Source organism: Protopterus annectens, chromosome 9.part0 (assembly GCF_019279795.1).
Source record: "Protopterus annectens isolate FY-2018-M chromosome 9.part0, PAN1.0, whole genome shotgun sequence".
Lineage (NCBI taxonomy): Eukaryota > Metazoa > Chordata > Ceratodontiformes > Protopteridae > Protopterus > Protopterus annectens.
Genome location: NC_056743.1, coordinates 911,505,165 through 911,529,660, shown reverse-complemented (window position 1 = coordinate 911,529,660; position 24,496 = coordinate 911,505,165). Strand labels below are relative to the sequence as shown.

Below are 24,496 nucleotides of genomic sequence, written 5' to 3'. Positions count from 1 at the left end.
CTTTCATCTGTACATCATGGTTTGATTCTGAAATGGAGGAAGATGGACAGTGACACATACCATATTATCCACGTGCTCTGCAGGTCCTGCATAAATGTAGTGCCCCTGTTGCATGTACATGTGCATACTTCATATGATTAGACATATGCTAGTACACAGCAAGAGGCAGTGTCATTCACAGACTCACTGCACTGTGATGGCCTTAGTTCCTGTTCATGTGCATTGACCCTGAATTATATCCATTTAGTCATAATATACAGTCTTGCCATATCATGTGTTCCTGTTGACATGTACTTCAGGTATTTAAGCCTATGACTGCAAGTCGCTACATTATTTTAGCTGCTGTACTGTAGCAACAGTGACAATACTTTGCCTAAGATGCAGAGACATGCAGCATCAGGCTGACATTACCTTGTCACTTTTCATCAGCCTGTGTTGTCATGTCTATATATGTATGTATTTGTATTTCTATGTATGTCCATAGACACACATGTGTGTGTGTGTGTATATATATATATATATATATGTATATATATATAGGATTCCCTTTATATGATCAGATTTTCATTTACCCTAAAATGAAAAGGACAAGACTGAGAGTATTCGGCTCATATATGTACACCATTAATATGTATACAAAACATTTATCCAACTTATCTGTTGTCAGATGACAATGCTTATGTCTAGGCTGCACCTTTGTTGTATACACTATCACATGTTCATCTGTTTGGAATGGGTTTTTAACTTGTCTGTTTCAGGAGGCATGAGTTTTTGAGTGCACCCTGGGAAAAACAAACCTACAAATAAAGAAATGGAAATTTGTAGATTCATAGATTTGTAGATTCATTGATCCATAGAGTTTACGTGACATAGTTAATCCTCAGATCCTAATCACCCTGCCTTTACTAATCCTTATAGGGCACCTTCTGCTTTCAAGAGGGCAAAACAAGTCAGGTACAACATAAATTTGCAGGTACCCATCCAGTTGTCAAAGTTTGCCATAAAGGAAGTGAAGATATAATTTTGTTTTACATTTAGAGGAAGATTATTCCAGAGATAAGGGAAGCACTAGTATTTCTGATGAAGATTAAAGTATTTAGTTTGAGTCTTTATAGATCCTCTTGTTTTAAGGTGATGTAGAAGAGTAAGAAGCCTTGAGTCTTTGTGAAATCAGACATAATATGTTCCTTGGCATTGCAGGTTGGTTGTTTGGCTGGTGGGTGTATACTTTCTGGAATATGAACTATGGATCCCATTATGGAGTGGCATAATGATTGTCATTTCCCATACCTCAGGAATACATCCCATGGCTTTGCTTAAATTGAACATTTTTTAGGAAGGTATCAGAAAGGGTGTATTTTGCACTGATTACTAAGCAGATGGATATATTGTCAGAGGCCAGAGCAGATAGCATTTTTGCCTCACAGCAAGAGGTTCCCAGGTTTGATTCTTGGCTGGGGTGCCTTCTGTGTGGAGTCTGCATGTCCTCACTGTGTTTGCGTGGGCTTCCTCTGGGTACTCTTGTTTCTTCCCACATTCCAAAGGCATGCCATAGGTGGATTGGACGCTCAGAATTGGCCATAGGTGTGAGTGTGTGGTATGGAAGAACTACTGTGGCAGGGCTAGCCACTTGGCGGTGTAAACCTAGGCTCTAGATAATTGTCACTGGTGAAGTGGCACCCTGACCTCATGTGCAAAATTGGGAAAAAAGAGATTATGAATGGATGGATGGATGAATGGATATTGTCCAAGGCCATATAAGTGGTATTTTTAGCATTAGACAATGCAGTTAGGACATGTTCCATAATAATCTTGACAGGGAGAAGAGATTTAGGAATTTTTAGAACTTCAGTGACGCTAAATTTATCTGCAAGTATATTAACAATATATTCTGGGCTGGAGTGAGTAATACCATTACAAATTGATTTACAGCAATCCTGCATGTTATTTATCATTTGTCTGATGCACTTAAGGAAGAATTTATGATTAACCTGGGCTTTGGGTGATAACTTTATTCTGTGTTCACTTTGATCTTTTCCATAGTAACTTTCAGATTTTTGCTATTTTTTTACAGTCTTTAATGTGGGTAGTTTCAATGTTTCACTTGATTGTCCAAAATACTTTGCCACCCATCCAAGGATCTAACCTATTTTTGAAAGTTTCAAGTTTATTAGATGCTCTTATATGTAAGGGGACTTTATTCCGCCTTATACAAGTATTAACATTAAATGACTCAGACCTATTGGTCCAGTCATTAAAAACAAATTTGCTATTTCTAGTAGCCACACAGTTAATCCTGAGGGTGGCATCTAATATGATGTTAATAAATTTGCAATGTCAGCACATGAAAACCCAGATAGGGTTAACTGTAAGGAGTCCATAATAAGTGGAGTATAGTGTTGAATTCCTTAGTCTGTCTTTACAGTCCAAGTTCTTAACTGACCAAATATATTTAATAAAATGCCTTTGAACACTGTAAACTATGTCACTCACTCTAAATGAGCAGACGCCAGCAACATCTTCAAGTGTAGCACCTCATATGAGAGACTGCCTGAAGAAAAAAACATATTATAATTGTCATTTTTCTGTAATATTTCCTTGTATATTTACTTACACAACCTCTCAGTGTAAAGTTTTTAGAAATCATGACCCCAAGTCAGTATATTAATCTCCTAAGAATTCACCATCATTATCAATAGGCACATTCAAAATACCATTTATATTAGTTTGTAATGAACCAACATCATGAATAAAGTGTGTTAACATTTATCATCCTATCACTAATATCCTTGCATTATGTCTTTTACACTTGGTAACATCATTTATTACATTAGCATCCTTACTCTGGTTCTGGCCAGAACCTGAGGAGACCACTTCCTCATTTGAATCAAGGAATTGTCTTTTCCTATGCCTAAGGTATAGCTTGTTATCATCCTTATTTTCACCGTGCAAATGAGATTGTAACACAGTACTAGTATTTGCAATAACAGGCTGTGAGATAATTGAAATTAGAACTGAGTGATGCCCCAACAAAGCAGGTTTAGTTGAGCATTCTGTCTGGACAAAGAGATCAGTTCAGACCAGTTACTTTTTATTAACTTCATACAACTTCATGAGATGTATGCCTTTATTGCAAGAGTCACTGTTATTAGTAAATACAGACAGATCTTAAAATAACATTTTACATTTTGAAAATGTTTAAGCAATCTCTCTCTCAATGAGGTTATTTAAACAGAATGCATCAAATTATTCTATTTGAGCAATGAAAGGTTATAAAAAATACAACGTTGCCAGAAATAAAATATAAGATCGGTAACCAAATAACAATTACTCATAAGAAAATCAGTTCCAACATTAAGAAAATAAAAATAAATAAAAACTAATGTAAAAATCTAAGTAAAAGGTATAAGTTATCTTAAGCAAAATGAAGTAGAACATTGAGTCAGTGGACAAAATAAATAAATAAATAAATAAATAATGTAGTTTCTACCAAGACCAAGAAAAGACAATTATAATCTTATTAATAACATTTCACACTCTCACATATGATAACGTAACATAAATCCTATCAGCTCAAAAGCCAAACCTCATATTGAAGTCATAAAATACCATGACATAACTTTTCCTATGAAGTTCCATGACAAGAGTCAATGTCACAGCAGAAGGCCAAAAACATCTGCTTAAAAAAGTCTTAAAATAAATGTATATGAGATTGTATGGTTGTTCCTTTCTCCTGCTCTTCCTGCTAATAAAGAAAGTTAATGACAGAAAGATGCACAAAGCACATCTTTGTGTCTAAACACTGATATGAGGTATTCTCCTCACATCCGTTCGACATCGAGATCTTATCAAGTCCATTGAGACTTCTGATTCCCTGTAGCAGCAGTTAATCAGGGCAAACAGTGACCACACCATGAGGGATTAGTTGCAAACAAAAAAGAGGTGTTGCCTCAGCATTTTCTGAAAGACCTGGTTTTATCACAAAAAAGAAGATAAAACAGTGCCCTCTCCACATCCTTAAAAGGAATGGAGATAAAACATAAAACAAAATGTAATACTTTTCACCCCTTTATACTGCAGTCTCACATCCATTTGATGTGGAAGTCTCAGCAAGCCCTTTGAGACTTCTACTTGGCTGTAGCAGCAGTCAGTCTGGACTACAAGCTACTGCACCACCAGTGATTTGTTGCAAACAAAATGGAGGGGGTTCTTCAGCATCCTCTGAAAGACATGAGGTAAAATACAGAAGAAAATAAAACAATTGCCCCACTACATCCTTTAAAGAACTGGAGGTGAGGCATAAAACAAAATTGAACACTTTTCTACCCCATTATTGATTTATTAATGGCCTTAATTGGATTTTTCTTGTGCTATAGATTAATGCTGACATTACATCAAGGTGGTTCATTTTTCCATGCAGCAATATATTTGGTTTTGATTGAGACCAGTTGGTTTATGTTATTTGGTAGATGCAAATACTATTCATTGTCTTAATTGGCAGTTGAGGATACATGGGGGCTGGAAACCTTGCAGTTGAATTTTGACATCTCAGTCTGTAGTTGTAATAGGTTTGTCTTTTTTAAGTCTGTAAATGAAGAGGTGGTTTAGATGTCCTAAGGAGAGGATTGCTGAATTGTAAATGGATTTGACGAGATAAGGATACTATAGGAGTAGCTGAAGTATGTGCAGTGTTAGAATTAGGTCAAGACGATTTTGACCCCTAGTAGATTGATCAACTGTTTCTGCAAGTGTATTAGCATTTAGTAAACATCGGAATCTTTGGAATTCCCATCTTCTGTGGGATGGATGACAAAGTTTATCAAGTTGAAATCACAAATCAGAAAGGTATTTTTATTTAAGAATAGATCAGTAAGCACATTTAGAAATCTTTCATGACCCTGTAGGGGCATGGACGATGACCTTTATCAGATATGATTTGATAATTTGCATTGTTTAGGGTATAATTTGTATTGTTCAGGGTAGAATTTGAAGTTCAGTAAACTATATTTGAGGATCACAGGGAATCTGCTGAGAAATAACTGGGTCTCTAACAAATATTGATACTTCTCTGTAGTATTCATTAGGTCTGAATCTGTGATAGATGCTGAAACAGAGTGCTCTTTTTACATTGAACCCATCTGTCTGTTACAACACATATATGGGTGTGCTTACGTTGCAGGAGAATCCTTAAGATCTGGTAATTTTTTCTTAAGACTTCTGACATTGAGGATATCAACCTTGATTTGGTCCAGATTGCAACTTACTGAAAACAAGATTTGGTCTTGAAATGAATTTCTTGGCAGCCATGTCTCTAACACATAATAAAGCTGTATCACTGACCTACTCATAATCCTTTATATTGTGAGCAAACTGTATATATATATATATATATATATATATATATATATATATATATATGTAACTTTCAGTTCTTTCTAATGTAACTTTATGTTCTTAATCTAACTAATGTTTATGATTCTTTACCATCAACTGTTTACAAATATCCTGTGTAAATGCCTAAAGCTTGAATCATGGCTGAAAAGGGTTAGTGGACCAGCCCATCAGCCCAATAAGACAATGTAATTATATCAGTCAAGCAATCAGTCAATAAATAAATCATTTTGAGTAATGTCAGACTCCCAATGGATTGTGGAGCTCAAGTTCATTCATCTGCTTCCTGAAGTGAAGCCCACTTGAATTCCTTTTCTTGTCCTATTCTTCTAGCCACATTACTTTATGGGAATTTAAGGAAAAGAAGAAATGTTTGACTTATGCTATCTGTAATGAAAAGACATTTTTTACAAAAGAATTAAAAAAAATGAAAAAGCTAAACAAACTGAGGAGAGAAAATCTTCACAAGCTATATATTGTGACATGTGTTGGTTGACTATTGGCATTCCTATGTTTTTGGCACAAGAGACCACCAGTGTCCTTTCCTCCTCTCCTCCAAACGTCCTTTTCAGCATTCTGGGTGGGGATGCTTGGGGACTGGACATCAGTAGGGCAAACACCTGAATAAGAATCGACATTTAATATTCGGTAGTAGACATCTACTCCCTGTGTCAGTGGTGAAAAAGCATCTACTTCTCGGAAAGCTAATTGAAAGAAAAAAGGAGGGAATTCACACCCATATAATCAGAAACTGAATGTGAAAAGGAGGACCATGACCTTTTAGATTTTTTATGTCATGGTTTATGACATGGACAATGATAATGATAGGTTCTATCATGGAGTTCCCATCTGAAGTCAAGTCTTTTGGTGAGTCCATTAATTTCATGAATGACCATTTAAATTATCTGCTAAAAATGGGTTCTACCATGGTATAGAATGCTATAATGCTGAGGAACCAATATGCGAAAAATTATTGCCTGAAACTAGCCCCCTGGCTCCCTGAACATATATAGGTTCATAGGTTCATACTAGGCTATCTGCCCTAGGGCATTTATAAGCCTAGCCAGAATGTGTTTGGCTTTCGCCACCCATTTTAAATTTATTTTGCTATGCCCTTATTCGAGGTTAGTATACTGTGCCTCTGTCTAACAGTGACACAGAAGTGATACCCGGGGTAAACCTACGATCTCCCATCCACTCATCAAGATTCCTCTTGAAGAGAGTCAATGAGGGACTCTGCCTAACCTGGACTGGGATTTTATTCCAGAGAAGGGAGCCTCTGGGTTATGAATCTGTCCCTCCAGCATGTCCTATTTATTTCAGTGCTGAGGTTCAAGTCTCTCGAGTGCGTAGCTCGATGGGATTTGGATTTTCTGAGGTGCAGCATGTCCATTAATTCTGGGTTGGACATGGCTTTATCGTCAGGCACAGATCACCTCTGAACAGGTGGTATGCCACTGAGTAGAGCTGGAGTTTCTTTAACCGGGCAGCATATGGCATCTGTTTGAGCCCTTTGATCCTCTTGGTGAGGTACTTTTGGGGTCTTTCCAGTTGCTGCAGGTGTCTGGTAAGGTACATCCCAAAGGGGCATTGTACTCAATTATGGGCCTGATGAGGGATGAGTAAAGAGGCACGATGACCTCCCTGATCTAGATGTGAATCCCTTCATGATTAGGTGGGCTATATAAAATGTTTTTCTAACCACTTTGGCCACGTGGTTGTCAAATGAGAGATTGCTATCAACTTGGGTCCCCAGGTCCCTAATTACTTCTTCTGTACTTAATGGATTACCACCTATGTGGTAATTTGTGGGCACTTTGTTTTGCCAAAGGGGTGACTGTACACTTTTGGCATTTAGCTTGAGGCCATGGCTCTGGCACCAGTTGTCTGTTTCTATGAGGCCCTTTTGGAGGATGCTTGTGTCGGCTGGAGAGTCGATTATGGCCCAGTTTGCAGTCATCTGCGAACTTGGTCAGCCACAGTCCTTCCGTGTTGGCCTGTACCTCCGAGAAATATATACCGAACAAGAGAGGTCCCAGGACTGAGCCTTGTGGGACACCACTTGTAACTGGTTTGGAGTCTGACATGGCTCCAGCAATTCTAACCATGTGGGTTCTGTCCTTGAGCCAGTTTGCAATCCATCTAGTGACATAGGGGTTTATATTTAAGCTGGTGAGCTTATCTATAATGCCCGAGTGGGGTATTGTATCGAAGGCTTTTGCGAGGTCCAGGTAGGCTGTGTGGACCACCTTCCCCTTGTCAATGGCCTTGGTGACTGTTTCAAAGAAATCAACCAAGTTTAAGAGGCAGGATCTGCCCTTAACAAAGCCGAACTGGGTAGGATCCAGTGTCTGTAGGTCCCCAATATCTTTATTTATGAGGTCCATGATGATCCTTTCCATAGCTTTGCAGACCAAGCTAGTCAGGCTTATGGGGCGATAGTTTCCAGGATCCGTTGAGGCACCACCTTTATGGAGGGGGACCACTGTTGCTGTACGCCACTCTTTGGGCACATATCCTGTAGTAAGGCTGAGATTGAACAGTAGTTTTATGTTTGGGTTTAGCTGTTCTTGGAGTTCATGTAGGACACAGCCCGGGACACCGTCTGGTCCCATTGATGCTGTGTTTTTTGCTTTGGAGAGGGCGGCTCTTACCTGAGCATCTGAGATGTCAGGGGGGCAGCACTCTGCTGGGATATATTTGCCCTTTTGGTGGGGAGGGGGGGTGGAGTTTGCGCTGAACCTGTCAGCTAGGATGTTGGCAATGTCTGTGGGTTCGGTGTATTTTTTGTCATTTTGGACTAATTCTGAGCATATCTGGGAATTACCACCCAGGTTCCTAACATAACTAAAGAAAGCCTTGTGATTATCTTTAGTGTCCTGTGCAATTTTTCTCTCGAAGCTGGCCTTAGACAATTTTATGAGTGCCCGTAGTTTTTTGCTAATACTGATCAGTGATGCCTTCCCTTTTTGGGATTTTGCTCTATCATTTAGTAGCTTCTTCCTTCTGTTGTATAATTTGTTTATGGCTGGGGTCCACCAGACAGGACGTCTGCCTTTGGAGGATTGGGTCTTGGTTTTATTTGGGATCGCATGATCCATGCATTCCTGAAGGTGTTCATAGAATACGTTTATAAAGGATTCTGCGGTCTGGGCCGTATTTTCCACAGGCCCGGGGGCTTTGAAGGATTCCACCTCCGTTTTGAGGAGTGTGAAATTTGCTGTAGAGAAGTTTTTCACTGTGGTTTTCTGGGCAGGGGGTGGGGTCAGGATGTGAATATCCAGTGAGATTAGTTTATGGTCTGATCTTACCAGTGAGGGATACACTTCTGGTCTGGAGCATAGAGTCCCCATGTTGGTGATGATCAGGTCCAGTATGTTTTCCCCTCTTGTGGGAGTGGTAACAAGTTGTTCCATAGCATTTGAGTTTATAAATTCTAGGAACCTTTGGGCTAGGGTGTTGGAGCTAGAGTAATGCTCCCAGTCTATGTTTGGGTAGTTGAAGTCGCCCAATATAATGGTGTTTGGAGAGACCTTCATATTTTCCAGTGTTCTCAGAAAGGCCGAGTGGGGTTCCTGGGTTTGGGAGGGTGGTCTGTAGCAGGCTATAAACTGGAAGGCAGTTTTACCCACTGTTAGTTGCACATGGATAGTCTCTGCTTCGTGCTTTGCCACCAACCTGGAGGTGTGGGTATCTTTGATGAATATCGATACTCCCCCTCCTTTTGTGGTTCGGTCCAAGTTTTGGGGCCGAAAAGCATGGTATGAGGTATAACCTGGTAGTGCTGGGGTGCTCTCAGGAGCCCTGAACCAGGTTTCTGTTACTGCACAGATATCAATGTTCTCCATGCTAAGGAGAGTTTCGAGTGCGTGCATCTTGAGATTTAGACTTCTGGCGTTGAGTAGCATTACTCTTAGTTTCTTGTCCCTTGTGATACCTATGGAGGTGGGTTTGTCTTTTGAGCCTTGCCTAAAAAAGGCACTATGGGGGTAGCAAGAGCCTTTGCCAATATCTGAAAGCCCAGGGGTGACAGGTGCAAGCCGTCCCTAGCGAAGCACCGTGGCTTGTCGAGCATATCATCCCAAGCTGACAGGCATTGGATCCCGTTTGAATGACACCAGTACTTAAGCCAATTGTTGAAATTGATCATCTTGTCTTCATATTGTGGCATCATTCTTGGTGAGGGTAAGATGCTACTCAAGGTCAGGGTTATACCAGCCTGGACTACATGCTCAGAGAGCTCCTTTATGTCTCTTTTCATGTAGTCCAGGGAGGTATGTCTCAGGTCATTCACACCAGCATGGACAATGACTGAGTCATATTTGTACTTGCCTTGGAGTGACCTGAGTGCTTGTGTTATGTGGCGGATCCTAGCGCCCGACAGGCTGCTCACTGTGACCCTCTCCTTGTTCAGCCTGGTGAGCGGGATGTCAGTGTGCCTGACGATAGAGTCACCTATTACAAGTGTATCAGGTGTGTTGTTTAGTCTTAAGGGCTGTGACTGTTCGGCACACTGGCTTTGTGAGATATGTGTTGCACGTGTTTTGTTTTGGGGTAGCGGTTGCTTGGGTGTCTGCTTTGGAGGTCTCTGCTGCTTAGGCAGATCTTTATTTAGAGCCTCCGAGTATGTTTTTGTGTGATTATGTGTTTGGTTTGCTGTCGTGGTAGGTCTGTGTGAGACTGGAATTGTAGTGAGTGTGGTTTCCTTCTCCTCCTGTCTGGTTATGCCAGTACTGAGTTGAGAGAGCTTAGCCTCCAGTTTGGCTATATGGTTGCATCTCTCACATGTGTTGGAATTTGTTGGGAGGAGGAGAGGGTTGTCTGTGTACATGAGGCAGTTGTAACATTGCCTCAAGATTCCCAGATTCACCAGCTGGACCGGAGAGGAGATTGACAACTGACCTTTGGACATGCTAGAATAATATTGGGAATTCCTTAATAATTGAAAACAAGGGCCAGTGGGGAATGAGGGTGTAGTGCTTTTAATTTTTAGTGCTGACTTATATAATTGCTTTAGCGAGCAAGTGCCAGGTAACTTAAGTGCAATGTGTTACAGGTAACTTAAATGCAGTTGTACCAGAAATATCCCAAAACAAAGTAATTACTGTTGGAATACTTTTAGAATTTGCACTGACAGTGATTTAAGATAATATTTATCACTGAATTCCTTGACATGTTGTGTGTCAGGCAACTGAAGCTTGGGATGTTAAATCACCTGCTTTGCAGAAGCCTGACAAGATTTATAGAGTCATTAAGTAGCAGAACTACGTAAAAAATCTGATGGCTGACCCAGCTACATTTTTGAATCAGTTTCATAGGGGGTCAAGTATCACCCCTATACTAAGGTCATTACCAGCAGAAGGAGGAAGCTGTGCTTTTGATTATTTTGGTAATAAAGGTCCGTACTTTAGCCACAGTGGATGTTAGGGACATAATTTGAAATTATTCAAAATTAGCACTGGTCTGATATTTTGAATCATATTGATGATTCCTCCGATGAAAGTGTGTTCATCAGAGGAAATTTTTCAAAACTAAAACAAAGTTCATAGAAAGTCTCATCCCACATGGTTAAGTGTGGTTGGCTATGATAATCTCCATGCCTGTTTCAAGCTGCTGTTTCTGGTACTTTTATTAGGAGTCATAAATGGTTAAGAATCCAACAGTGTATGATGATGTAGAAGTCAAAATTCTAACATGTCACTTGATAAGGTTTTCCTTTTGGGTCACCATCTTAGAAAGTTCTGTAGCAGCTGGATGCAGGAAGGGAAAACAATGCAGAATGTCAAACAAGTGTTTCATGTCCACCTTATGCATGTATTTGAAATTAACCTTCAAAAAGCTGGCTGTTCTACAGAAAGCAAATAACAGAAGGCTCATAACAAGAGGATTTAAAAAAACATGGTGAGATGATCCACCACTGGACCAGTAATCAAGGACCCTCAATCCTCACCACTAGCAACAATGGGGGACTTACACTGGGAGGATAACAAGTACACACATAGTATTTCCAGATGCAGCATCTCTGCATTAAGTACAATTTCCCGTAAGAGCACACAGAGACCATAGTCAGTCTGGGGCTGGTTTCTCCCTCTTTCTCCAGATCCTCAATAAGACTCCCCACACAGCTAAAAAATGATATCTCAGCTGAGTGACCAAGCCAAGACCTACCAGCATGCTCTCTGTCCAACCAGTGCTTTGTGTCTCTGCCCATGTAGCTCACACACACACACACACACACACACACACACACACACACACACACGCACGCACGCACGCACGCACGCACACTCACTCACTCACTCACTCACTCACTCACTCACTCACTCACTCACTCTTTGAGGTTTTATTTACACACACATACCTACCTGGGAAAAGCTGGCACAGATTTACTGGCTATTTCCCCATCTGCCCAGAGTATAAGGTAGTTACCACTGCCACCAGTCAACTCCTTAACACCTACTTTAAGGTCCTTAACAAAGGGTGTCCAATATTACTGTGTAATATTAAAATAAATGGTAGTTTGACCAAGAACAAGGCTATTAGGAGTGGCCCACACAGTGTCACCAAATAAATATGCAAGTAGTCTCAAAACTTAAATATCTCTAGACAGATCAGCCACAATGAAATGTTTAAATATATTTAATAATAAATAATTAAAGAATACAGAAATACTTAGTATATATTCACAGTGACATCAGAGTTCAAAACCACAGAAATATTTAAAACAACATTGCAGGATCAGTTTCAAATAAATAAAGAAAAATATCTAAACTACACTTCAGTATATTTCTGACAATCTAAGAGAATATCTATACCCTAGAAACTTACTTATAGATCAAGGCAAATGTTGTGGTGAATAGTTCTTGTCAGATCAAACACAGAATACGGAAATCCTGTCTTACTAAGAGACTTCTCATATTAATATTTCAAATATTACTGCTGGGATAACTTGTCATCTGATTCTATCCCATATGAAACCTCCACTGCTGGGAGCTGACAGTATTTAGCATCTACCTGTGAAAATACATAGACCTCAGATCTTTGGCAGATGCTGGAAGTCATAAAAAAATTACATTCCTCCACATTTCAAGACTAGAAATTATTTTACCCTAAAGACAATACAGAAAGCTTCTCAGCACAGACTCTAGTTCATTGAAAACTGAAAGATACCATATTTTATTGCGTAGCCATAAAGTAATTTAATTTCAGCTATTTTTCTGAAGTTAACCTCCTGTATTCCATTTTCCACTGTTAAAAATATATACATTTAAACAGTTACAATAGTGCATGTACATTTCTGTTCCTTTCCAGTAGGGTACACTGTGGTTACATTTTAAGCACAAATACTTTATAAAATACCCTTTTAACACACGTCTGTACAAATCAGTTTCATATACACGTGACATACAGTTCTAATACATTTGTAACACAAGCATCTTATATAAAATACTGGAAAAACTCCCTTATCAGCCTCAACAAAAAGTTGAGATCCCTCATCATATCCTCTAAAGCTAGCTATGAAAACAGGATTACAGCAGAAGGTAAAGACAACCACAAGGCCTTCTATAGTTATGTAAAGAATCTCCACAGCAATACCCAGATTTGCTCCAAGCTACTGCACAATGTTACCTCCTATACCAAGCCAACAGATATTGTCAATATACTGGCCAACAACTTAATTGCCAACTTTATCCCTCTCCCCCCCAAGGACCAATCACAATACCAGTAGATTGCCAGACACCCAGTATTACTGCTGAACAGCTTAAAACAGCACTGTCCAAGGCCAAGAATACAGCTTCTATAGGACCTGACAATATCCCTGGCTGTGTTCTACATGAACTACAGAGTGAACTGGCACCTCAACTGTGTGCCCTGTTCAACCACAGTCTCACCTTAGGCTTTTTCCCTAACAAGTGGCGCACTGCTACAGTCATCCCTTTCCGCAAAGAAGGAGCAACTACAGACCCTGGGAACTATCGCCCAATTAGCCTGATGAGTCTGATATGCAAAGCTATGGAACGCATCATCATGGACCTAATAAACAAGGATATAGGGAATCTCCATACTCTAGATGCCACACAGTTTGGTTTTGTGAAGGGTAGATCATGCCTGCTCAACCTGGTCAACTTCTTTGAGTCAGTCACCAGAGCTGTGGATGAAGGCAAGGTGGTTCATACAGCCTACCTTGTTCTGGCCAAGGCCTTTGATACCATTCCCCACTCAGTAATCACAGACAAACTCACTAAGCTAGGCATCAACTTGTATATCACTAGGTGGGTTGCAAACTGGCTCACAGATAGAACCAAAAGTGTGAAAGTTGCTGACTCCAAGTCAGACTGCCGACCAGTAGTCATGAGTGGAGTCCCACAGGGTTTGGTCCTGGGTCCTCTCCTGTTTGGTATCTACTGCTGTGAAGTCCAGGCCAACACGAAGGGACTCTGGCTGACAAAGTTCACAGAGAATTGCAATTTGGGAGCTATTATTATCTCCCCAACTGATGTTGACATCCTACAGAAAGGCCTCATTGAGACCAACGACTGGTATCAGAACCATGGCCTTAAGCTCAATGCCAAAAAATGTGTCATCATCTCCTTTTGGAAAAACCCAGTTCCCAGTGAATTACCACATCAATGGTAGTCGACTGAACACAGAAGGCATTATAAGAGATATATGGGAACACAGGTTGACAGCAACCTCTTTTTTGACCACCACATTGCCACTGTGATCAGAAAGTCCTTCTATGTGGCACATCTCATTACTAAGGGTTTTGCATCTAGAAAGAAAGAGGTCAATGTCTCCCTCTACTCTTCCCTCATTAGGCCAATCATGAAGTACAATGCCCCATTTGGCATGTACCTCACTAGATAACTGCAGCAACTGAAGACGCCACAAAAGTATCTCACAAAGAGGATCCTAGGCCTTTAAACACTTGTCCTATATGGACAGACTCAAAAAAACTCCAACTATTCTCTGTCTCATATTGCCTACTTAGAGGCGATCTCTGCTTGACTTGCAAAGCCATGTCTAACCCAGCTCTGTTGGAAATGCTACATCTAAAGAAATCCAAATCAACAGAACATGCTGAAGGGCCAAGTTCATAACCGAGAGACTGCCCATGCTATGGAATTGACTTCCCATACATGTCAAACAGAGCACCTCACTGGTCCTCTTCAAGAGAAATCTTGATGAGTGGATGGGAAATAGAAAATTCACCCCGGGGATCACTCCAGTGACTCTACTCAGCAGAGGCACTGGGAACTAAGGTCAGGTGGCACGATGCCAGGGTAATCCTATGGGCTAGGCTTGTAAAGGCTCCAGGGCCATTACCCTAGTACACACCTATGAACCTTTGTTGATAATTACAAATGACATTTAATTATTTACAAAATTCCAGATAGCTGTGCTAGAAGTATCCCCCTTTCTTAACACGTGGTTTGAAGGGACCAGAGGAGCCATCAGTAGTAGTATTAGTTCAGTGTTGTTTCCTTTTCTAGTCAGTTGTGACAGTAATATCCATCACTTGTTCCCTGCTCTGTCTCTTACAGTGCAAATAAGAGACAGATTTTCCCTTTTCATAGACCAGTGACATCTAATAACATAATACCACTGGGTCAGAGTTGTAGTGCCAATAGAGTACTCAACATAGTTTTACAGCACAGCAGTAACATGTCTTATGCTTTTTATTCCAAAGCAATAAAAGCACACTGTGGGCTTAAATGATGTGTTACAGCAATTATCAAGCTTCTGTCTCTGTTTTTTATGAAGAGAGGTTTATGATCTGAATACTGACCTCCTAACACCCAACCCCATCCCCGTTCTCTGTGCATAATTAGTAATGTGGTGTCTTTTTCATTGCAAAAATTTCAAAGGTAGTGCCTTCTTCCCTGTATGGTACTAACATGGGTTTTGCATTGGAAATGCAAGAGCAAAATGGTACATACTGCCTAACTTGACCTGGTAAAGGCATTTTATACAGTACCTCACTCGGGTATATAGACAAACTCAAAGATTTAGGTATAAACCTCTGTGTTACCTGATGGATAGCCAAATGGCTCATAGATGGAACACATGAAGTTTAGGGTGGGGAATCCACATCCACCAAGAGGCCTTTTACTACTGGTGTCTCAGGGCTTGGTACTGGGACCTTTCCTGATTGGAAGATACTTCTCTGAAGTCAAGGCAACTGTAGAGGGCCTTTGGCTGAAGATTTGCAAATGATCACATGTTGGGTGCAGTCACTGAATCCCCCATGGTCTAAAGCTTGATGAAACTGAACTGGCATAGGTCCAGTGTTTGAAGATTTCCTATGTCTTTGTTTATCAGGTCCACAATAATTCTTTCCATGGCCTTGCATATAAGACTAGTCAAACATTTGGGTCTGTAGTTGCCTGGGTTTGTTGATGGTCTCCTTTTATGTAGAAGGATGACAGTTGCAGCTCTGCATTCCCTAGGAATGAAGCATGTTTGGAGGCTGTAGCTGAAAAGAAATTCTATTGGGTCTGGCAGGTCATGTTTCAAACTATTTAGGAGGCATCCTGGGATATTGTCAGGACCCATTGATGCAGTAGTTTTAGTTGTGAAGAGTGCAGTGAGAACCTGTTTTAGTGATAGTTGGAGGAGAAATAATAGAGGGTATTTCCTGGGGGGAAAACTGGAGGTAATAGGGGGTAAAATTGTAGCTAAATTTATTGGCCAGCAAATTTGCTATATGATTATCCTGTGGTTCGGTATATGAAGTTCTATGTACCATTAGTTCAACACACTGTTAGGTGTTTCCGTTAATGGTGCATACATGACTGAAAAATGTCTTATGGTTATCTTTAGCCTGGGAGGCTATTTTTGCCTTGAAGTTGGCTTTGGTGGACTTGATTAGTCCCCTGAGTTGCTTGTTGAAACAGATAAGGGAGTTTTTTTTGTCTTTTGGGTGTAGCTCTTTCTATTTTTAGATTGGATTTTCTTTCTTTTGTTGTACAACCTATTTAAACTGGCAGTCCACCAAGGGAGACTATGTCTGGATACATCTAGGAGTGTTCTGCACATCTGGGGCCAGTCTGCAATTGACACCTAAGAAAGCATTTCATATGGTCACTGTATCTGCAGTACTATACAACATAACAACAAACAAATATAATTGGTCTGCCAGTCCGTGGTTTAAAAGGCTAATTTAAGAATCTTAGGCATCTAAACTTGACCAGCCATGGGACAAGCATTCAGGTGGCTGAGGAACTGGAGGAGGAACTACGATATGGTATGAGACCCTGGTACTCATAGTATACCCTGCACAAGAATTAAAAGAACATCAGGTACAAACATGTATACTATGACATATCACTGGCACTACAAATACTCAGTGAAACTGAAACATAACATCTGTACTGATTAATTTGCCATGATGTAACTGTTATTAACCCACGGCACATTAATATATGTGTGTCCTGATTAGCTGTGACATCAAACATATTTTCAACTTCAAGTTTTTTAAGTACTTGAAGAAAAGCACTGTACAGTATAAAATACAAATGATAAAAAATGATGATACAGTACAACAGCAAATGGATTCAAAACACAGTAAAGACATAAGCCAAAAACCCCCCGAATCTATAATTGTTCATAAACATGAAGTTTTACCACAACATACATGACTACCATCATCTGTGCAGTCCTCAAGGTGCAAACAGGACACATCAGCATATGTACACAGGTAGAACCACAAAACATACTGATAGCATGGCCTACATCACAAAAATAGGACAGACATGATGGGATGTCAGTAGGATACCATATGCAATGACTGCCCATATTGAACCCTGAACAACCAATGTGGGAGGATTTTTACCACTCGGGAAAATAGATTTACATCAGTGGCTACCACAAGGCTACAAGTGGTAGACCATGAGGATGATGTTTGTGATGAAGCAATACTGTCAGATGGTCAGTTATGGCATGACCACTACTTACAGCTCGCACAATAGTACCTCTTATACATGGCAATGGGATCTGCGGTGTACCATGGTCATGGTCAAGCACACCTGTTCCACATATGTGCCCACAGGCTATATCTTGGACTGCATGTGAAAATGTTACGTAACTGTAACTGGTGCTGTGATAGACAGCTTTTCTGTGGTCTATGATCAGCGCATACAGTCCAGAATCTTTTCCATAGCTAATGTGTATTCAGCAATGAATCTTTCAACATGACTATGCATAGTGGCCTGGATACACATAATCTACTGCTGCAGACACTTGGTGGACTGTACTGCACCAGCACATCACCACATTCTTTATACATCCTGGTTTTCCTGCTCATTATTGCCACTGTCCACTTCATCAACTGCTACTACCTGCTTCTCTGTATCATGACCCTTTTCTAAGACTGGTAACCAGATAAGCTGACCACCATACTCTTATTCATCCCCATTAGAGAGACTCTGCAGAGTCCTGCTGCAACCATGTGTCCTCTTATCCCACTGGGTTAGGTGTTTGCTGCAGCAGAGAATGCCATTGTGCCTGGTGCAACAGTGTCCTTTTTATCAGGTATCATGCTAAAGAATGCCTGTGCATTATTCTCATAAAAGCTCACTGGTGAGAAGATTTATACACCTACTATACCCTCCTGGGAACCTGCAATGGTGTTGAGATCCCCTCATCTGGTATTAATGGTAGTGATAACAACTGTGTGCACCCTAGGTGCTGAGGCTAAAAAGGAAATAGTTTGTATCTGTGAGTAACACTACAGCAGAATAACATGCACAGATATCTGAATAATGTCCTATCTATACCGGACTGAATGTGTAGTGAACAGTCCCTAACAGCATTACACACTGTACATGACTACTGAGAATCCTGAATACCAGTGAACAGCCCAAACACCAACACACAACAGGTAATAAGTATATGGAATAAATTCACTTGCAGCATACCTAGCTTTACTTTATCAGATGCTGAACAAGCATCCTGTCCTGTAGGACAGCATATATTTTCAACCATATGACTGAGTATACACAAGAAAGGGCACTCATGAGTATCAGAAAATGAAAGTGAATATAAGTATGAATTATCCATGCTATGGGGGGTATTGTACTTCATTTCCACCTCCAGGTATGGTGCTTGGAGCTGTGACCATCCAATAAGATCAGAAATGCTGTGGCATCTGTCATAGGTTGCAGGGATGACAACCATCCCTGACATGTCTTATAGCCACAGTATCCCTTGCTTGTCATTATACCTAGTTACACAGATATACTTCACCACACAGCCTATTCTTATCTATTTATAGAGATAAACAGATATAGATACAGCTATAGATATGCATATATTAACTCCACAGCTGCAAGGCCCAAAATCTTTGGACTTAGATCCACAGGAAGTGCACAAATAGAAACTACACCCGCAATGATTCTGAATTAAAAAAAAAAAACAACAGTTCAGTGAAGCATATGCAGTGAGTTGTAACTTCATCATGTTTACCCTCAACCTTGAGTAGGGAAGCCTTTTTATGGCAAATAGAGGTAGACTATACTTCAGTTTATAGACTTACTAGGCCAATGACCCGGAGGGTGTCCTTCTAAGCCTAGCCAAGTTTTCCCGAAAGAATGATGATGTCCTGTATCCAAACAGGACATTGATGGCCAGGCATTTATGTTACCTCTCACCTTAAGGGACATGGGTGCCAAGCCCAGTGTAAATTTCTTATTACCCATCCACTTGTCTAGGTTGCACTTAAACTAGGCAATAGATGAACTCAGCTTCACATGGATGGGAATCCTGTTCCATACGAGGGGCAATCTCTAGGACACATATCTGTCTCTCTAGCATGTTCTGTTTAAATCACAGACAAAATTCAGGTCCTAAACCTTGTATTTCTGGTACTCTGACTTATGAATATGTAGGAGATTCATAAGTGTGGGGTTTGTGGATGTCTTGTAAGCCAAGCAGAGCTCACCCTTCAACAATCTATAGGAGACTGAGTAGAGTGAAAGGGATTTAAGGCACTCTGCATAAGGCAGATTTGTTGTGCCTTGTATTCTTTTTTTAAGGAACCTCTGAGGTCGCTGTAGTTGCTGCATATGCTGGTCAGGTACATACCACAGAAAGCACTGTACTCTATGACTGGTCTGATAAGGGCTGAGTACAGTGGGATGACCACTTTGGACCTAGGTGCCATGTCTTTACTTATAAATTGTGCAGCATAAAAGGATTTCCTCACCACTGTGGCCATGAGGTGGTCGTAGATAAGGCTACTGTCTAAGTGTGTTCCCAGATCCCTGATTACTGGGTCGACTCTTAGGGGTGTATTATCAACATGGCAATTAGCCACAATGGTTGACTTCCTAAAATGGTACAATTATGCATTTCTTAGCATTGAGTTTAAGAACAAAGCTTTAGCACCATTTGCTAGTCAGATATAGACCTTCTGGAAGAATGCTAGTGTATGCAGGGAAGTTGATGATACCTCCCAACTTGCAGTCATCTGCAAACTTAGGCTTTCACATTTGCTTCGATTTCAGAGAAATAAATGGCAAAAAGGAGCGGGCCCAGTACTGAGCCCTGGGGGACTCCACTACTGACTGGCCTTTTGGTGGAGGTGGCCTCATTTATTTTGACCTCCTGAGTCCTATCAGTGAGTCAGCAAGTTATCCAGTGGGTGATAAAAGGATTATGCCTGAGTGGGGTATTGTATCAAAAGCCTTGGCCAGGTTGAGGTAAGTTGTGTGTACAGTCTTACTTTCATCCAATGCTTTGGTGACCCTGTCAAAAAAGTCCACCAGATTTAATAGGTGTGATCTTCCTTTAACAAAGCTGTACTGTCCTCATTTATTATATCTGTGATGTTTCTTTCCATGACCGTACATATGAGGCTGGAAGATTTATGGGCCTATAGTTACCTTGGGCACAAAACATGACTGAAGGTTCCAGTTGAAAAAGGATTCAAATGGACTAGAAAGGTTATGTTTCATGCTATTTATTAAATATCTCAGGATGTTACTGGGTCCCACTGTTGAAATGTTTTTGGCCTTGGTAAGTGCATTGATGACCTGTTCCCTAGTAATGGTTGAGGGGGATTGTTATGTGTTATTTCCTTTGAATTATCAGGAGGGAGTAGGGGGAGAAATATGAGCTGAACCTGTCAGCCAAAAGGTTGGCAATAGCCTCTGGTTCAGTGTAGGTGATGCCATTTGCAATAAGTTCTGTGCATTGTTGTGTATTTCCTCTGAGGTTACAGACATAGCTGTAGAAAGCTTTTTTGCTGTCCTTTGCTTGAGAAGCTATTTTTTTCTTCATATGTAGCCTTTGAAATATTAGCTGCCTGTTTGGATTGGTCAGAGGCTTTTAGTATGTATGGCTTTGTTCCTCCTATACTTGTCCAATATATTTTTTTCTTTTGTTGTATAACACATTGATATTGTGATTCCACCAGGATGGCTTGTCTTTTGAGTTTTGTCTTATTTTTAATACCTTGCTCTGTACAGATATCAATATGGTTGTAAAGATATTTTGTAAATAGTCCAGTGTATGCTATGGTATTTACTGGGTTTGGGGGTGCTGGTGTTGCTTAGTAGAGAGAGAGGTTTGACTTGGAATAGTTTCTAAAAGTTTTTGGTTTTGCTGGATGCTCTGATTTAATTTTTATTTCAAGTAATACTGCCTTATGGTCAGATCTGACAAGCGAAGATATCACATTGGGTGAGGAACATTGGCCTCCCATGTTCGTGAGTAAAAGGTCAAGGAAGGTTGCACCCCTGGTAGGAGAATGGACCAACTGTTCCAGGATGTTGGTATTAACAAAATTTAGGAATTGCTTGGCTTGTGCATTAGAAGTGGTGTAGGATTCCAAGTCTACAGGGGGGTAGTTGAGATCTCCCATGAATATAGTATTGGGTTGAACTGTGAGGGACTCTAGTACATTGAGATAGGTAGTATGGGTTTCCTGGGACATGGAGGGGGACCTATAGGTTGCAAGGATATGGTACGACACCCTGTTTATGGTAAGCTGCCCATGTATGAGTTCCTGTGGGTCATACACTTTCACTTGTCTGGAAGGGAGATTGGTTTTAATATAGACTGATTATCCTCCACCTTTAGTTCCCTCCTGTGCAGTAGCTGGTGTAAAGCTGTGAAGGGCATTACAACCTTGCACTGCTAGGGTACTCTTACAACAACTTTAAACCATGTCTCCATCACTACACAGATGTCCACACTTTCCAGGGAGAGGAAGACTTGCAGGGTATGGAGTTTCTTGTTAAGACTTCTAGCATTGAGCAGTACCTCCTTCAGATATTCCTTCACTGGTTCAGTTAAGTTGGCAGGTTTATCAGTTTGGCATTACCTAAAAAAGGCAGTATAGGTTGGAAAAGGTCTTTGCCAGTATCCAAAAGCCTAGAGGAGATATGTACAGACCATCCCTTGCAAAGCAGCGTTGTCTGTCAGCCATGTCCTCCCAGGCCATCAACTATGTTATGTTCTATATGGTTGGCATTATTTTACATTTGAATTGTTCTGCATTGTCTCTATGTTTATCTACTTTATACTTCTATTTACTTGGTTGTTTAGCATGGCACAAAACCATTTGTTGGCCCAGTACTCATACTTACTCTTACAGGGCAACAGAAAAGATCATTGCCAGTAATGAGTACATGGATTGCTCTGTTACATATTTGAGCTGTCCCCTATCAGCAATGACTGCAGGCTGCACAGTAAAACACTATAGAATATCAGACTACTGAACAATCTAAATGAGGACTGACAGCCACATCTTACAAGTGCCTTATACAGATAATTGAATACTGCAACAATTACCACTATTGTTTGCACATGTACTGAAATGAAGAGCTATCAAGTAACTGTACTTTTTCCTTTGCATGAGAGAAAAGGTGAGATTAGATTTCATAGAGTAATGGGTTTGGCTTCCTATCTGAAAGGAAGTAATATATTAGGTAGCAGACTTTCTTCAGGCTAAAAAAAAAGAGTCTTGAGCAATGAGTCCTGAGGCAGTAGCAAGATGTATCTACAAAATAGATGGGCTCTAGCACATATTATCACAAGGCAGTCACTGAGTGGTGAAGTGGGCCACCATAAGGAGCAGTATAATATCCCTAAAATACTCAACAACCCCCAGTGCACTGAGTAGATATGCATAGCAATAAACAGGGAGCAGGATCTTGAGATGAAAGCCCATTCCAATTTAAAAGGATAAGGCTGCAGGGTGAAGTCACACAATGACTGAATTTTTTGATGAGAAACACAACATTCATTCAAACAAAGAAAAAGCTTGCAATGAGGTAATATTTTTCAGCTCAAATTTCTTTGAATGAACATTGAAACGAGTCATTTAATAAACACCTTTCAAGAGGTGAAGGTAATGGACTGTTTCCTGATCTTCTGGTACTTTTTGCTTCTTTGAGTAAAATTATTTCTGACTTTGTTGAGAGTTTATAATTATGAAAGACTGGGCTGATGCAAAAGAGTAGACTATGTATTCTAACTCTGGTGCTGGTGACCTGTGCTCAGCTGGTATGCAAGGTGCCAAGGACCATCCTAGTGGTATGACAATTTTTAGTGGACAGAAGCAAGCTTAGCAGACTCAGGAGTGATGGAGACATTGGATCAGCCAATGCTTAATCACCATGTGTTAAAGGTTCTAGAGGTAGCAAGCCCGGCTTTAAAATGGAATCAGAATGCCAGCAAGATATCCAAGCACTGTATGCATAGGAGAATAGATGAAGGTTCACCAAAGTTATTGCACACTTTTGTCCCAGTAGAGTCACACAAAGAGAGAACCTAAGCTGTAGTATGACAGCCTTTTCCTGTCCCTGGGCCCCCTCCATGGTGAATGGCTAGTGCAAATCCAGACAGCTTAGAAGTCTTCTGACCTCCCAGTAGGAAAGCAACGTTAAGTGATTAGAAAGAGATTAAGAGCTATATAGAGAACTAAACCAAGCCACATTTGAGAGAATATTGTATTTCTTTTACTTACCAGGCCCTTATCTACCTAAATGTGTTGAAAATAATAACCACTTTCTCTCCTTGACAGCCTTAAGCCCACTGCAAGCCATGGATCTTCTTCAGAAGAAGTTTGGGACAGAGGACATGATTCTTTTGGAACAACTGTCTGAAGACTCCCTTGTTGACAACCTGAAGACAAGATTTGCACACGATGAGATATATGTAAGTCTTATTTAAGTAACATAAGTTTTGAATACTAGTAAAAACTCACAGCAATAGGATTGCAATCTGAAGCATCTTGGTTTATTTTATGGCTAAAAAAACAGGTGTTATTTATTAGTCATTCTACTTTGCTACTACTTCAAAATCATATTCAGTCCTTAGTTTATGGTTCTTAGTTCAATGTGCAGTTGCAAATATGCTTTTGTGTGTGGAAAGTTAGTGCAGGTATACCTCATAACTGCCCAGAATTACACAGTATATCCATATTTTTGCCTAACATTTTTGCTCAGTTCCTCATAAAATATGTGTTTTTCTGATAAATTATTAAATATTGAAGTCATTAAATAATGACAAATACTTGAGTGTTGGACTTCATATCTTTCAGAAAATAAATGCCAGTGCAAAACCTCTTACTTTATAAACTTTCTAAATTTGTAAGAGCAACATTTTAAATATATCCCGATTTTGAGCCTTTGTTTATTTTTTTGGCTTTGCTAAGAATTCTTATATTAAAAGGTTGGAAGGTATGTTAGCAATTAAAAATATTATAACATTTACATTAATTATTAATTAATTTTACTAAAATGAGAAATACATATTGATGTGATACTTTATATCTTTCTGAATCAGTGGAGGAAAAAGAGGCAAGAAAGACTGTAAGCAATATTTGAGTAAATCAAAGAATTTTACTAAGATATGCCTATTGAAATAAAAAACATGAAATACACACAAACATGGGCTCTGTAGTATTATTTTTGATAGAAGAGGACTTTTTAAGGCACTGTGCATACAAACCAGTTTAGCACAAAAATGAATGTTTAAGACAATGTGCATAGAAGCCGCTTACCTTTCACAATTGTATTAAAAACATTTTCAGAATATGGACATACAGTATATGACAAACACTGTCAAGAGTTTCACCAGGAGCTCAGCATTGCCC

General features: G+C 40.0%; 1 protein-coding gene across 1 annotated transcript in view; it reads left to right on the top strand.

Moving 5' to 3' along the window:
* The window catches only part of LOC122811661 (unconventional myosin-Ib-like), a 1,027,360-nt gene that overhangs the window by 252,795 nt on the left and 750,069 nt on the right, over window positions 1–24,496 (top strand). The window contains exon 2 of the mRNA XM_044083653.1: window positions 23,423–23,556. Within this exon, the coding sequence (XP_043939588.1) occupies window positions 23,443–23,556 (114 nt within the window). The 5' untranslated portion in view covers window positions 23,423–23,442. The remainder of the gene's footprint in view (window positions 1–23,422; window positions 23,557–24,496) is intronic.